The 15,798-nt window shown below is 40.0% G+C and overlaps 1 protein-coding gene across 3 annotated transcripts in view; it reads left to right on the top strand.

The window, feature by feature from the left end:
• Nucleotides 1-402: 402 nt before the first annotated feature.
• LOC136160853 (craniofacial development protein 2-like) overlaps nucleotides 403-15,798 on the top strand; it is a 41,254-nt gene continuing 25,858 nt past the window's right edge. For all 3 annotated transcript variants that reach the window (XM_065925033.1, XM_065925031.1, XM_065925032.1), the window contains exons 1-4: nucleotides 403-598; nucleotides 12,545-12,662; nucleotides 13,796-14,015; nucleotides 14,326-14,450. In XM_065925033.1, the coding sequence (XP_065781105.1) occupies nucleotides 535-598; nucleotides 12,545-12,662; nucleotides 13,796-14,015; nucleotides 14,326-14,450 (527 nt within the window). In that variant the 5' untranslated portion in view covers nucleotides 403-534. The remainder of the gene's footprint in view (nucleotides 599-12,544; nucleotides 12,663-13,795; nucleotides 14,016-14,325; nucleotides 14,451-15,798) is intronic.

The raw sequence follows: 15,798 nt of genomic DNA, 5'->3' as shown, positions 1-15,798 counted from the left end.
CGATACTTATTTACACTAAGAGGGCTGAAGCAAGATAGCAAATTGCCTGCAACCTCAGTACAACCCACCACTGGTTAACTTAAAATGTTCACTCTCTGAGCATGTCTGGGGAAATAACCCCAGAAAGCACCGTGAATATTGATTTTGGGGGGGTGCTTATTTTCACAAGTAAGCGAATTCAATAATACCAACCAGTGACTAACGAAGGGCAGTTGTGTTCCCATAGGCAAAACAAATTTTCCTTAAGCAGATACACTTAAATCAAAGCCGCTGAGCTCTGAAGACTACAAGTCCCAGCATGCACCGCTTCAAGACGAAGCCCGCGTTCCGCCGACCTCCATATAAGCGTCCGGTCCGCGGCTTTGGCCCGGAAGTGGTGCTTCTCGACCTAGCGTCGTTTCTGCGTGTGCGCACGCGCCGCTGGAGCCGCCGCCATCCCCGTCGCCTCCGCGCACTCCGCGTTTTTACCGTCTCCCTAGAGCTTTGCCGTTGAAGGCGGTTGCTGCGGCACCGTAGGCCCCGCGCGGCAGCAATATGGAGGAGTTTAAGTCCGAGGATTTCTCCGTTTCGAAGGAGGACGAGGATTACGCGCTGTCGGGTGAGCACTTTTCTTGAGGCGAGAGGCGACGTGCCCCGCCCCCGCCTCTCTTGAGGCTCGCTTTGCCAGGCGTCTGTGGGCCCGGTGGGAGGGCGGCGTGGTTCTCAAGCGGCCCTGAGCCCGCACCACGCGGCGGGGTGGCCCCAGTTAGAGTACCGGGACCTTTCCCGCTGCTGCTTCTCTGGGCCGTGTTCGGCCAACGCCCCCCTCTCAGAGGGCGGGAACCCGCTAGTGAGCTCGACCGCTAGTGGCGGTTGGGTACCGCGTACCCTCAGCAACCCTGAATGCTTCTGAAAGGCCATCTTACGCAGACCTTCCTTCCCCAGGGAATTGCTAGCATCACGACCCCGATACATCATTTTCCGTCCTCCAAAGAGATATGGTGGTTAAAAGTTCACATAATGATGCCCTTTTGCTTCTTTGCAGTCTCTATACTCAGCCCTTCATAGACCTTTGTTTTATTTTCTGTGTTGCCCAAATATTGGCGCTCTGTGCACCTTGCGAACAGAAATAGGCAGACGAGTTTTGGAGGAAAAGGAAAGAGTGACTTTGTTACTTTTGCCAGGCAGAGGGTTAGGGCAACACGGTAGACCAGCGCGTCAAGAACTGTGCCCCTCTCCCTGGTGAGTACGGAAAGGTAGTGTAGTCAGGCAGGAGTTGGTGAGAAAGGATCAAGGCAGTAACCGTCTAGTATTCTGCAAAGTTTCAAAAAGGTTGCTGGCGAGATTAGGGTGTGGTCCAGTTTGTCAGTGGTGGTGAGCTTCTCTGGTCCTTTAATCTTGCCTCAAGTGGTTTCTTTGCTATTCCTGCTTTGAATAGCAAGTGTTCTGCTTTTTGGAAATGAGAAAAGGTCCTGGAGACTGGAGTCTTGGCTGTAAGAAATAGGGGACAAAAAGGCCTCTGTGCCCAGGAGTCCCTAACGGGCCTGCTCGGCAACGTGTATAGGCTTCTAAAACAGATCCAGACCAAAATGTTACCCATACCTACCCCTCCTGCCATCTTGCCGGTTCCCCAGACTCCCGCATCTCATTAGAAGTATCTGCTGGCACAGTTGCACTGGGTCAAACAAGATTTAAAAAAAAAAAAAGCCTGGAGAGTTGTCCTTGTTCATTCACATTCTTTTGGTCGAGCCAATCATTACATTCAGTTTGAGGCTACAGCGAAGATGAATTTCTGATCACTCCGTCACCAGTATGGCTCTTACTGAGCTACCATTATCAACTAAGACTTGCCATAGTTTCCCCGCTCCTTTCCTGCATTAGATTCTTTTTTTTTTTTTTCTTTTTCCTGCGTTAGATTCTTGTCCGCCAGCATTGTGTGTGCTATGTCCCTCTTTGTGACCCTATGAACTGGGGGCCCATAAGGGTCCTCTGTCCATGGGATTCTCCAGGCCAGAATACTTGAGAAGGTTGCCATGCTCTCCTCCAGGGGATCTTCCCAACCCAGGGATGGAACCCCAGTCTCCTGAGTCTCTTGCATTGGCATGCAGTTTCCTTACCATTAGCACCATCTGGGAAGCTCTTTAAATATCTGCATGATTATTTGAAAATTAGTTTTCATTTTAATCAAAGTTAACCATGAGGCTGCTAAAAATAGTGAAATATTTCTAAAAGAATTATTTTGAAACTGAACCATTTACATCACTTCTCCTCCCTGTCCATCCTCCCCTGAAGAAACTGCTTTCTTTTAAAATTTGATATTTCCCTCGTCTGTTGACTTAACCCATTCATGTTAGGTCTTCTTTTAACATCTCCTTGAGTCTTTCACCTCTCTGCCAACACACACTTTTTCTCCTTCAGACTGTTCCCACTTCCCCGGCCTGCCAATATTCCTATGTCAGTTTGGGTTAGACTATTATTAAGTGTTTCTTTTTTTTTTTGTAATGACTTTGTGAGCCTCATGTGACTGAACCATCTGGTATATGCAGTTACTGCTTTTCCTGCACTAGTTTTCTCTAGAGTTAATAATTGCCATTTTGTTGTTGTTTAGTCATCTATGTGCTTACTACTGATTTGATATTAAACACTCACAATTGTTTAAATCACCTCCCAACATGTTTAGATTTATTAGATAATCATTCGCTATTTGGAAGTCCGTCTTTGTCTTCTCACCTGCTCCATCCAATTTGTCTTGGTTTTATCATTTTGAAACCTAAAATCTTCCATTGTGACCAGTACTTTGGATGTTTCGTTTATGTCCCTTTTCTCTTAGATTCCTTGTTTTCTTGGGTCCCGTGATGTCTTCTTTCTTGGTGTGTTCCACCAAAATAAGAATAAATCCTCAAATAACTTCTTGAAGAAAGATGCACGTTAGAAACTTTTTTTTTTTTTTTTTGAGACCATGATTATCTAAAAATAACCAGGTGACCCTCAAGCTTGATTAATAGTTTGGTATGGAATTCTGTATTCTATAATTTTTTTTTCCATTTATTTTTATTAGTTGGAGGCTAATTACTTTACATGTATCTATAATTTTTTATCTGAATTTTGAAGGTATTCCTCCATTATTTTCTAAGGTTCCGGTGCTTTTATTAAAAAAATCTTGTTGCTAGTTTTTACTTATTTACATAAAATTTGTCTCTAGACACGGATAGAATCTTGTCTCTGTTCCTGATACTTCCCAGTGGTTTCCTATCCTCCTGTAACTTTTAAAATTTAGGGGAAAAAAAACACAAAAAGTTGGGGACAATTTTCTTCATTTTATTTTTTTGGAATCATCATCATTTATGTATTGACTCTTGCTACACCTTATGGACAGGTGCTTCTGTTGAGTTTTTTCTCTTTCCATAAACTGTCCCTCAGTTCCTTCTCTGTGCAGCCTAGCATTGGGATTGTTGACTGGGGATGGCCAGGTGGACTGCTCTTTCCACAGTGACTTTGAGGTTTTTAGAGGAGGTGTTGGGAGCAATCAGAGCACACTATGAATGGTCGCACGTCAGCAACCCTTCAGCTGTTTGACACTGTAGACCAGAAACTTCCAGAGGCCACTGGAGAGTATGTGCTTTGTTATCTTGCTGTCCTCATAACCGGGGTTGGGTATCAAGATATTTTTAATTTTGAAAAAAAATTTTTTGAAAATTTTTAAATAGCATCATGTTCTGTTTCATGAGTGGAGCATCTCGTGCTTTGTGGACAGTGATTACACTTTAGGCGTCTCACCTTCTGAGACGGCCCGCGCTCTTTGTCAGTGTCTCTCCCTCACTTGCCAAGGTGCCTCCATCCCCTGGGGCCACTTTGGCCTTTGGAGACAGTCAGCATTCTGTGTATGGAATGCGTATCTCTAAATACATCTACTTATCTATCAAATAATAATGATAATAATGTTCTAAATGTTTCTACTTTTAACTTATGTACAGGAAAAATCACTCTTAGAGTGTTCTGTGATTTTTTTGACAAATGTTTATAGTTATGTAACCACGAGTGAATTTAACAGTTCCAAGGCCACTCTTACCCTTCCCTACCCCTGAAAATAGTATTATCTGTGTATAGATAGTTTTATTTCCTCTTCAGTAAGCATAGCTTTTATTTCTCTTGCTAGCCTATTGTACTTGGTACAGTTCCGGTGTGTATTGAATAGGAGTGGTGAGTGTGGACATTCTTGCTTTGTTCCCAGTTGTAAGGAGAAAGCATGAGTGTTTTACTGTTCAGTGTAATGTTAGCTACAGGTTCTTCATAGATGCCTTGAGCACTTCACGTGGTTGCCTGCTGCGGTTCATGCGGTCGCAGAGTCGGACACGACTGAGCGACTGAACCGAACTCATTACTTAGTCACATTACCAGGGCTGTGTAATTATGCAGATTTTTTTTTGTTTTTTTTTTTTAATATTTTACAAATGAAGAGACTGAGGCACCCAAAGTTACTCAGCTAGATAGTGGATGGGCTGGGATTTGAATCCTGGCAGTCTGTGTATACTGCCCCTCAGGCCTCTATTCTTTATTTGCTGAGAGGTGAATTTTGTCATGGTTTTTCTCCATCTATTGCTTGTGTGGTATTTCTTTTTTTATCTGTTAATGTGGTTGATTTAAATTCATCCCACCCCACCCCTATGAAACTTACTGGATGTGTTATTCTTCCACGTGACTGGATTTGCTTTGCAAAAATTTTGTTGAAAGTTTTGTGTTTGTTTATAAGTGATGTTGGTCCGTAGTTTTCTGGTAATTTCCTTGTCTGATTTTGGTATCAAATAATGCTAGCCTGATAAAATGAGGAAACAATCTGTTTCCTCTGAGTTGTTTTTTATTCACCCTAGGTGTTTGTTTTGGGCATTATCATGTTAGACACATTCTCTGATTTTTTTCAGTAATTTTTAGTTGTTTGATTCATGTTTAAGCATGGAGGACTGAAAAGGTGATGCAAGCTTTGAGTCTTTGGACAAGATTTGTTCATTTGCTATAAAAAGTGCTGAGGGCTTCCCTGGTAGCTCAGTGGTAAAGAATCTTCCTGCTAGTGCAGGAGACCTAAGTTCAATCCCTGATATGGGAAAATCCCACGTGCCCTGGAGCAACTGGGCCCAAGCGCCAGCCTGTGCTCTAGAGCCCGGGAGCCACAGCTCCTAAAGCCCTGGCGCCCTAGAGCCCGTGCCCTGCAGCGGAGAGGTCACTGCCGAGAGAAGCTCGCACACCACAGCCAGGGTAGCCCCTGCTCCCCACAATTTGAGAAAGCCCGTGCAGTAGCAAAGACCCAGCACAACCAAAAATAAATAAAAGAAAAGAAAAAAATGCTGAGTCACTACGCTGTACCCTTGAAACTAATATTATTAATCAGCTGTACTTCAGTTTTAAAAAGATATGTTCATTTTGTGCTTTTTTGTCTGCCGGATGTTATTCTGTTTCTGATTCTTATAGTAACCACATGGAATTTAATCATAGTTTCTGTTATTGTGTAGTTTGAAATTTGCTTTTTTTTTATCAGTGCGATTGAGTCTTTTTTCATGTTTAAGACCCAGAGCCACGTGCATCTCTTTATCTGAACTGTCTGCAACATTCACCCAGTTTTATGAAGAAAAATAAGTTTATAACAAAAGTGCATGAAAAAAACACAAAAGTGCATGAACTTTGTTGAAAATTAGAAAATGCAGGCAATTAAACATTAAAAAAAATCAGAATTACTACATTCCCACCACCTAGAGATTATCAGTATTGATTTCTTAGTGAAACCCACTCTTATCTTTTCCCTATTCCCAACTGTTGTTATTAATATTTGTATTTTTCCCCAACCTGAAATTATACTTTTTTCATGTTTCTTTGCAACCTGCTCTTTTCAGTGAACATTCTTTCCCTGTCCATTTCAGTAAACTTTGAGCTCATCTGATATACAAACCATATTCAAGTTTTCCCGGTTGACTCAAAAATGGCAATAGCATTTTTGTTTAAATCATGGTTGAGTTCAGGACTACTTGTATCATCCTTACTTGTATGGATACTTGTATGCAACTACTTATTGCATCCTTTACATCTGTTTTAATCTAGCACACACGTTTCTGTGACATAGATTGGCATAGGAGACCAGGCTGTATGTCCTGTGGAATTTTGTCTGGTTACTCCCTCATGGTATTAGGTAATTCCTTCGTCCCTTGAATTTCCGTTAAATTCGAGTGAGTGAGTGTAAGTTGCTCAGTTGTGTCTGACTCTTTGCGACCCCATGGACTGCTCAGCCCCTGGAATTCTCCAGGCCAGAATATTGAAGTGGGTAGCCTTTCCCTTCTCCAGGGGATCTTCCCAAACCAGGGATTGAACCTAGGTCTCCCAACATTGCGGGCAGATTCTTTACCAGCTGAGCCACAAAGGAAGCCCAAGAATACTGGAGTGGATAGCCTATCCCTTCTCCAGGGGATCTTCCTGACCCAGGAATCGAACCGGGGTCTCCTGCGTTGCAGGCAGATTCTTTACCAACTGAGCTATCATGGAAGCCCGTGTTATATTGGAAGTTAGATCTAAATGCTTGGTGGGTTCAAATAAAATAATTGTAGCTAAAAAAAAAGGTTCATAGCTGATATGTGTGTTTCATAAGGCATAGTAGCAGAAAACAAAATACCTGATTAATTCCCATAGTTGTGACTTGTGGATCAGAAATAAGAGAGTTTGATCCCTTAATTGTGTAATTATTTTTTCCCTTGGATCTGGAAAGTGTTTTGTGTTATATTAGGTTGGTGCAAACATAACTGCGGTTTCAGACAATTTTAAATCATAACTAGGCTCAGATATCTTTATTAATCGAAATAGGAACTGTTACAATCAACACATTTTTGCCAACAATAAATAAGTTTGTTTATTCCTATAGCATAAAAATCTGTGCTTTGGGATTCAACGAATTCTTGAAAAGCATTTTCTGAATCCTGCTGGTTGTCGAAGCATTTTCCCTGCTAAAAGTTGTCAAGATGCTTGAAGTGGTAGTCAGCTGAAAAGAGGTCAGGTTATGACTGAGGAAACAAAACTTCGTAGACCACTTCGTTCAACTTTTGAAGCATTGGTTGTGCGATGTACAGTTGGGTATTGTCCTGGAGAAGAATTGGGCCCTTTCTGTTGACCAATGCTTGTTGGAGGCATTGCAGTTTTCGGTGCCTTATATCTATTTGCTGATAATAGTAATCAGATGTAATACTTTAGCCAGGATTCAGAAAGCCGTAGTGGATCATACTGGCTGCAGAGCACCAGTGACCATGACCTTTTTTTGGTGCAAGTTTGGGAAGTGCTTTGGAGCTTTTTGGTCCAACTACTGAGCTGGTCATTAGCAGTTGAATATGATCCACTTTTCATCGTAGGTCACAGTCCAATAGAAAAATGGCTCGTTGTGTAGAATAAGAGAAGATGACATTTCAAAAGGACAATTTTTTTTAATTTGCGGACAGCTTATGGCACCCACTTATTGAGCTTTTTCAACTTTTCAATTCGATTTAAATGCCAAACGACCATAGGTGGTTGACCTTGGGTTCTTAGGGAACTTCTTGTGTAGTTTTAAGAGGATCAGCTTCAGTCATAGCTCTCAGTTGGTCGTTGTCAACTTCCGATGGCTGACTGACATCTCATCTTCAAGGTCTCCTTTGCAAAACTTCTTGAACCACCACTGCATTGTATGTTTGTTAGCAGTTCCTGGCCCAGATGTGTTGCTGATGTTGCTGGTTGTCAACATTTACAACCTGCTTTACAATATTTTGAACTCAAGGAAATCGCTCTAATTTTCTTTTTGTGTAACATTTCCATAGTCTAAAAGAAGTATACAATGAACAGCAAGTAATAAGTCATTAGCCCAAAAAAAGCGAGAAATGTGCATTAAAATGACGCATAACATGACCACATTCATTTAATGTATTCTAAAATCAAATGGCAAATTTAAGATTACTTTTGCACCAACCTAATAATATACTTAATTGTTAAAACTTAAAATTGTCTTTAACCTTACATGATAATCTTTGGTTGAATTACTAACATCACTGTGGTGAGAGAAAGTCTTTTTCTAGTTTTGTGGTTCTTTTGCATTTATTGGTTGATGATATTGGGAAAGTGCAGCTTTTCCTCGTCAGTTGGGGTAGGATAAATATTTAATTCATTTCTCTTAATTACCAATTTTCAAAATTGGGAATAATCTTAATGGTAACCTAAAATGGTGCAAAATATTTTTTCCTGTCTTCTGTTAATTTGTAATTATTATAAAGGGGTAACGGTATTTTGGGTGTTTTTTTTTTTTTTTTTTTTAATCAATTCAGCGTGTTTCAGTAACAGTTATTCCTTTTAATGGTCTCGTCATCACTTTTGGCCACTAAAATTTCTTTGAAACTAGATCTTATATCCTTTTAATGTGACCCATTATACTTCCTTGTTTTATGTCACAGCAAAATTTCCGCATTTCACCTTGTGCTTTCCTTCCTGCAAACCCGAAATTAGCTGCACTTTTTGGGGAACCCTTTTTGTGTAGAGTCACATGAAAGAATACAATCTGAGCTTTAAAGAAATGCTCATTGCTAGTAGAGTGACATTGCTTCTGTGCTGTTTCAGTGTTCACTGTTCAGAGCTAGAAAATATTTACCTTTAAAAAATGTTAAGAGTCCTGAATTTTTTTCCATGTAATCAGGGCTTTAAATTTTTTTTTTTTAATTTTAATTTTTTTAACACCAAAAACATTTTGTATTGGGGTATAGCCTGTTAACAATGTTGTCATAGTTTCAGGTGAACAGTGAAGGGACTCAGCCATACATATACATGTATTCATTCTCCTGGAAACCCTGCTGGCACATAACATTGAACAGAGTTCTGTGTGCTGTACAATAGGTTTTTGTTGGTTATCCATTTTAAATATAGCAGTGTATACATAACCTTCCCGAAGCCCTTAACTATCCCTCCCCGGACCCCTGCAACCATCAGTTCATTTTTTAAGTCTGTTAAGTCTAAGAGTTCTGAATTTTAAATTCAGCTTTAACATTTGTTTTCACTTAATCTACTTGATTTTACAATGGTGTCATTTCTCTTACTCTGAAGATCTGGGTTCTTAACATTATTAGCATAACAACTTCCTTCCTTTTATCTATATTATAAAAGAAGTAGTTTCAAAATAACAACACTGATGTTACATCTCATAATAGAACTTTTCTGGTCTTTAACCTTTTGCTAAGGATATACAGTCAAAATGCTGTTTCTGAAGTCCTTGGAATAAATCCTTTCTTAGTTGGTTGTGTTATCATTTTGGTTATGTTTATATATTTATTTAAACTTTGTGTAATTTAAGAGATTTTCAGAATCCTGCAGAGAGATAAACACAGAGAACTCTTGCTTCTGCCACTGCCTACCCCACTGTGTTCTGCCCTGGCCCTTAGAGATGGCAATTTTCCTTAGTCTTCTGTATTTCCTTATAGTTTTGCCTTTTTAGACTCCATTAGTATAAAGTACCCATGAACTTCCAGATGTTCAAGCTGGTTTTAGAAAAGGCAGAGGAACCAGAGATCAATTTGCCAACATCCGCTGGATCATCGAAAAAGCAAGAGAGTTCCAGAAAAACATCTATTTCTGGTTTATTGACAATACCAAAGCCTTTGACTGTGTGGATCACAATAAACTGTGGAAAATTCTGAAAGAGCTGGGAATACCAGACCACCTGACCTGCCTCTTGAGAAACCTATATGCAGGTCAGGAAGCAACAGTTAGAACTGGACATGGAACAACAGACTGGTTCCAAATAGGAAAAGGAGTATGTCAAGGCTGTGTATTGTCACCCTGTTTAATTAACTTATATGCAGACTGCATCATGAGAAACGCTGGGCTAGATGAAGCACCAGCTGGAATCAGGATTGCCAGGAGAAATATCAATAACCTCAGATATGCAGATGATACCACTCTAATGGCAGAGAGTGAAGAGGAACTAAAAAACCTCCTGATGAAAGTGAAAGAGGAGAGTGAAAAAGTTGGCTTAAAGCTCAACATTCAGAAAACTAAGATCATGGCATCTGGTCCCATCACTTGATGGCAAATAGATGGGGAAACAGTGGAAACAGTGTCAGACTATTTTTTTTTTTTGGCTCCAAAATCACTGCAGATGGTGATTGCAGCCATGAAATTAAAAGACGCTTACTACTTGGAAGGAAAGTTATGACCAACCTAGATAGCATGTTAAAAAGCAGAGACATTACTTTGCCAACAAAGGTCCCTCTAGTCAAGGCTATGGTTTTTCCAGTGGTCATGTATGGATGTGAGAGTTGGACTGTGAAGAAAGCTGAGCGCTGAAGAATTGATGCTTTTGAACTGTGGTGTTGGAGAAGACTCTTGAGAGTCCCTTGGACTGCAAGGAGAGCCAACCAGTCCATCCTAAAGGAGATCAGTCCTGGGTGTTCATTGGAAGGACTGATGGTGAAACTGAAACTCCAGTACTTTGGCCACCTCATGCAAAGAGTTGACTCATTGAAAAAGACCCTGATGCTGGGAGGGATTGGGGGCAGGAGGAGAAGGGGATGACAGAGGATTAGATGGCTGGATGGCATCACCGACTGGATGGACATGAGTTTGAGTAAACTCTGGGAGTTCGTGATGGACAGGGAGACCTGGTGTGGTGTGATTCATGGGGTCGCAAAGAATCGGACACAACTGAGCGACTGAATTGAGTATAAGGTAACACAGTACAGTGAGGTACCCACTACTGTCAGTTTGTTTTAAGTCATTTTACTCAGGTTTTAGGAGGAAGCAAAATTACATTTGTGTGTTCAGATACCTCAAGAGACTTTCACTTGACACTTGGTGTCTAAAACATGACTTTCTTCAGTTTTAGAACCCTTGTGTTGACTATTGTGTCGGCCTCAAATGCTTATTTGCCAGGTTTTCTTATGGCTGGCTCACTCTCATCAAAGTTTTGCTTTCTTTTTTTTTTTTTTCAGTAGTGAATTTGTTTATTTTTGGTTTTAGTGGGTCTTCTCTGCTTTTATGCAGGCTTCCTCTAATTTTGGCAGGCAGAGGCTACTCTCTACTTGGGGTGCACCGGCTTCAGTAGTTGCAGCTCTCGGGCTCAGGTTCAGTAGCTGTTATACAAGGGCTTAATTAATCCATAACATGTGGAGTCTCCTCAGATCAGGGATTGAACTCATGTCTCCTGCATTGGAGGTGGATTCTTATCCACTGTGCCACCAGATAAGTCCAGGAATTTTCTCATTATTTTTTTCATTTTCTGAAAAATTTTTAGTCATCTTTATTTTGTGAATGCCTCTCTGAGGAGATTAATTATAAAGGTTTTTTCGTTTTCCTAGTTTTGTTTCCTCTAAATTCCTTTGTTTTCAGTCTTGCCTTTGATAGTAGAGGCTTTCCTCAAGTGTTTAGTGATCTTAGTCATTGTGAGTGAATATTTATTTATTTATTTATTTTTTTGTGAGTGAATATTTAAAAGCTAATTGGAAGTCCAGGATTATTAAAAATAGCACTGTTTATAATGGTCCCAAACCAAATAGCTGTCAACAGAGAAATGAATAAATAAATTGTGGTATAGTCTACAGTGAAACAATATTTAGGGATGAGAATAAATATGCTACAATTCTATGCAAGGAACTGGGTGACTTACAAATGGAATGTTGAGTGAAAGATGATGTTATGCAACAGTACATATTATAAGTTTCTTCCTAAACCTTAAAGACAAGTAAAACTAATCTGTCATGTTAGACTTGAGGATAGTGGTTTTCAGGGGGTTGTGGCTGGTGCTAGTGATTGCAATAGGGCACCAGGGGCTTCAGCAAAGCTGCTCGTGTTCTGCTTTTCGGATGGGTCTAGTTACACAGGAGTGTTCAGTTTGCTTAATTTCATTGACCTGTACTTTAGCTCATGTGCTTTTTGGTATGTTATACTTGCAATTAAAGCTTATGTGAAGTAAAAAGGAATAAATCTGGTTGAATCTGTGTGTACAGGATCTGTTGACAGCTACCCACAGAATGTGGTCAGACTGGGCATCCAAGGAGCACTTTTGTTGGGGACCCTGAATGTCACTGTCCGAAGGTGGGAAATCAATATATTTGCTTTTTCTGCTATGTCTAGCTTGAAGTCTTTAAGCCTTTTTTAAGCCTCTTTGATTGATAAGACAAAGTATGTTTTGTTTAGTTTGAAAGATGTCCAAGATGAGGTAGAAACATCAATTTCTTCTTTGAAAATTACAGAAGTAGTTTTGAAATTTCTGTTCATTCATTCAGCATATACTTCTAAAGATATGCAGATCTGTGATCTCATGGTATGTGGAGCATAGCAGAAATTGCAAACATTAAATATAAGTGGGATAAGTTAAGGACGGAATTAGGGACTGTCCTGGAGGCCTGGAATAGGGGAACTTATCATGTCTTCAGAAACAGGGAGGACAACCCTCAGAAAATTATCCTTTACTCTGGTGAAGAACAGAGGAAAGCACTAGACTTTTTTCTGAATGAAAATGTGTCATCTTGATGTCAAAAACTTTTATTCCTATCTGTCTGACCACCCTCTTATGTGATTTCAGGTGGAGAGTGTCATGAAGATACTGTAAATGAATTAGTGAAAGAAGGTGAAATAGGTGCTGAAGAGGAAACACAGAAAACCAAAGGGACAAAAAGAAAGGCTGAGAGCATTCTGGCCAGGTGATGCTGCCCTCAAGGCCCTGCAGTCTGGGGCTGTTGACACAACCATCCAGATCGCTGGCATTGGTCTGATGACAGATTTCTTGCTGCTAGAATTTCTAACCTTTTCTCATAGAGGGAAATATTTGGTGACATTTTAGGATTAAAGCTTTAATTTTTGGAAAAAAAATCTGGAAAGCTTTAAAAATTTTTGAGCTTTAATTAAAAAAAAATTTGTGTGTAATAAGTATGCTTCATTTAAAATGAAAAGCTTAAAAAAAAAACAAAAGAAAAAGAAAAAATGAAAAACTTAGAAGTTCTCTGGCTGTCTAGTGATTAGGACTCTGTGCTTCCAATGCCATGGCCTGGGTTCAATCCCTGGTTAGGGAACTAAGAGCCTAGACGCTGTGTGATGTGCCAAATAGGAAAAGAAAAGAAAAACTCAATTACTAGAAAAATATGTACCCCATCCCTAGCCTTTGTTGCTTTGTGAAATTATGAAATTTCTCAAGTTATTTAACTCAGATAAGGGAATCATTCAGTAGAAGTCTTCTGGACATTAAAAAGTAGATTGTAGAAAAAGAAATTTGAGTATTAGGTGATTCATTTGAAGTCAGAATAGCATTAAGCAATTTAGTCTTGGGTTCAGTGCTTTTATCCTTGAGTTTTTCTGTATTCCATTTTTGCTATCTTCAGAAAATATTCAAGAAACAAGGCTTCCCACCCCTCACCCACTGAGAGCCCTAGGAAGAGACAATGTGGATAAATCTGACAGTCTCTCATCAGTCAATCTCAAAAGTCAAAAATATCTGGTGTATGTATGTTCTTAGAGCTCCCTTTTTGAACATAACTGATTCTGTAAAGTGATTTTGGGTGTTTTCTTGGTGAGAATAGATAGTCCTAACTCAAGTAGAACAGCATATATTTTGATTGTAAGTGTTTTGGGAAAATGCTAACTGTAGGAGCTGGGTTCTTTTTTTCTTGCACAGAATCTTAGTTTACCTCTCACACCCACTGTATCCTGTGTGTTAATGAGTAGTCCCTGATTTAAAGTTTTCTGAGGTTTACAACATTATGTTTGGAATTCAGGAAGGGATAACTGATATTATTTTGCCCATTTATTTTGTCTTTTCCTTGCGATTGTTGGTGATTAGAAAGAGAAAACACAGTGGCCTCTCACTACAACACGAGGACGAGGAGGATGCCAACAGGGAATCTGGAGGAAGTAGTAGTGAGAAGGAAGATGCAGCTGCAGAGCAGGAAAAAGGCGTTGAGTCAGAGGATGCCAGGGAAAAGGAGGAGGAGGAAATGTTGGCCAGCTCCGTCAGTGATGTAGAACCAAAATCAGAAGTGCCTCCGAGTACACAAGTTAAAGTAAGTTAATAGTTGAACGGGATGAATGTTTTTCAGAAATTCCCCAGATAGACTTTTTAAATTTACAAACTCAGATTTGAGGCTTAACAACAGAAATTAGACTATCGTCCTTTTAATATTAACCCTACCAAGTGAAAAGCAAAGTATTCCCTATGGGAGGAAACACAAGATTTTCTAATCAAATCAGTTTTCAGTGAGAATTTAAGTGTTTAGAGATGAAACAAATGTTAAGAGTTGCCAGGAACAACACATTTGAGTGGAACTTTTAGTTTTCATTTTGTATCAAACTTAATACACTTCTTTTTCATAGACAGGAGAGGAGAATAAAGAGATGAGTTCAAGTAAAGTGGTCAAAGCAGAAGAACAAGAGAAACCTAAAGAACCAGAAGAAGTTAAAGTCACCAAGGTGTTTGATATTGCTGGTGAAAAAGTCAGGTAGGATGACATTTACAAACTTCAACCTGGTTCTTTTAAAAAGAAACCTCTTTCTTTTAATAATATTTATTATTTGTTTATTGGCTGCACTAGGTCTTCATTGCTGCACCTGAGCTTTCTTTAATTGAGGCAAGCGGGAGTACCTTTCTAGTTAAGGTGCATGGTCTCCTTATTGGGGTTTGGAGATAAGGCTTAGTTGCTCTGTGGGATGTGGGATCTTCCTAGACCAGGAGTCAAACCCTGCATTGCAAGGTGGATTCTTTTTTTTTTCTTTTTTGCAAGGCAGATTCTTAACCACCTAAATGGAACATCTTTCTAAATGGGGTTAGACATCTGTCCTTGTACCAACCCATCTAAATAATTTGGAAGAATTCTATTAGAACTCAAGGTTCTTTACTATTAGAACTCAACAGTGGCTCCATTAATTATAAGGGAACATGAGAATGGTCCTTTAAGATGTGATAATGTAGTTTGGGGGTATGAAGTATGAAGTGGATGACTAAATAGAAACAAGAAAATGTAAGAGTTAAGCCTTATATATTTGGTTCCACCTACTTGTTGCCATGCATTGTGACTTTGGCTATTTCTCCCTTTATTACTTTGCTTAAAATTGGTGTATTCGAAAAGTGAAAGTTGCTCAGTTGTGTCCACCTCTCTGCCACCCCATGGACTGTACAGTCCATTGAATTCTCCAGGCCAAAATACTGGAGTGGGTAGCCTTTACCTTCTCCAGGAGATCTTCCCAACCCAGGGATAGAACCCTGGTCTCCCACATTGCAGCGGATTCTTTATCAGCTGAGTCACAAGGGAAGCCCAAGAATACCAGAGTAGGTAGCCTATCCCTTCTCCAGTAGATCTTCCCAACCCAAGAATAGAACCAGGGTCTTCTGCATTGCAGGCGGATTCTTTACTCACTCAGCTATCAGGGAAGTCCCCAACTTTTTCATATATAATCCTCCCCCAAACCTTTGAATCAGGTGACAATTAAAAGTACTAAGAGACATAGACCAAGGGTACCACATAAGCCAATTAGAATCAGATGGATTCAAGATGGCAGACAAGTCAACTTCCACTGGACCTTGATCCTCAGGTAGCAAGCTGAGTGACACACCCAGAGGTGCCATGACAGTTCCAAGGCACCATCAGAAGACCAGAAAGTGGGCGGTGGCCCAGCTCCTGGACATCTCCACCCCTTCCCCAGAATAGTTGGAATAATCCTCCCACTTGTTAGCGGATGAAATTACCCAGCTCATGAAAGCTCACTGTGCCACATTTCTAGAGAAGTTTGATTCTGTTACTATTATCTCAATATTTTTTCAAGCGATTCATAGCTTTGTTACTACTTTAG

This window comes from Muntiacus reevesi, chromosome 2, assembly GCF_963930625.1.
Source record: "Muntiacus reevesi chromosome 2, mMunRee1.1, whole genome shotgun sequence".
NCBI classification, from domain to species: domain Eukaryota; kingdom Metazoa; phylum Chordata; class Mammalia; order Artiodactyla; family Cervidae; genus Muntiacus; species Muntiacus reevesi.
Note: the sequence above shows the minus strand (reverse complement) of the source record. Positions and strands in the feature narration are given on the sequence as shown.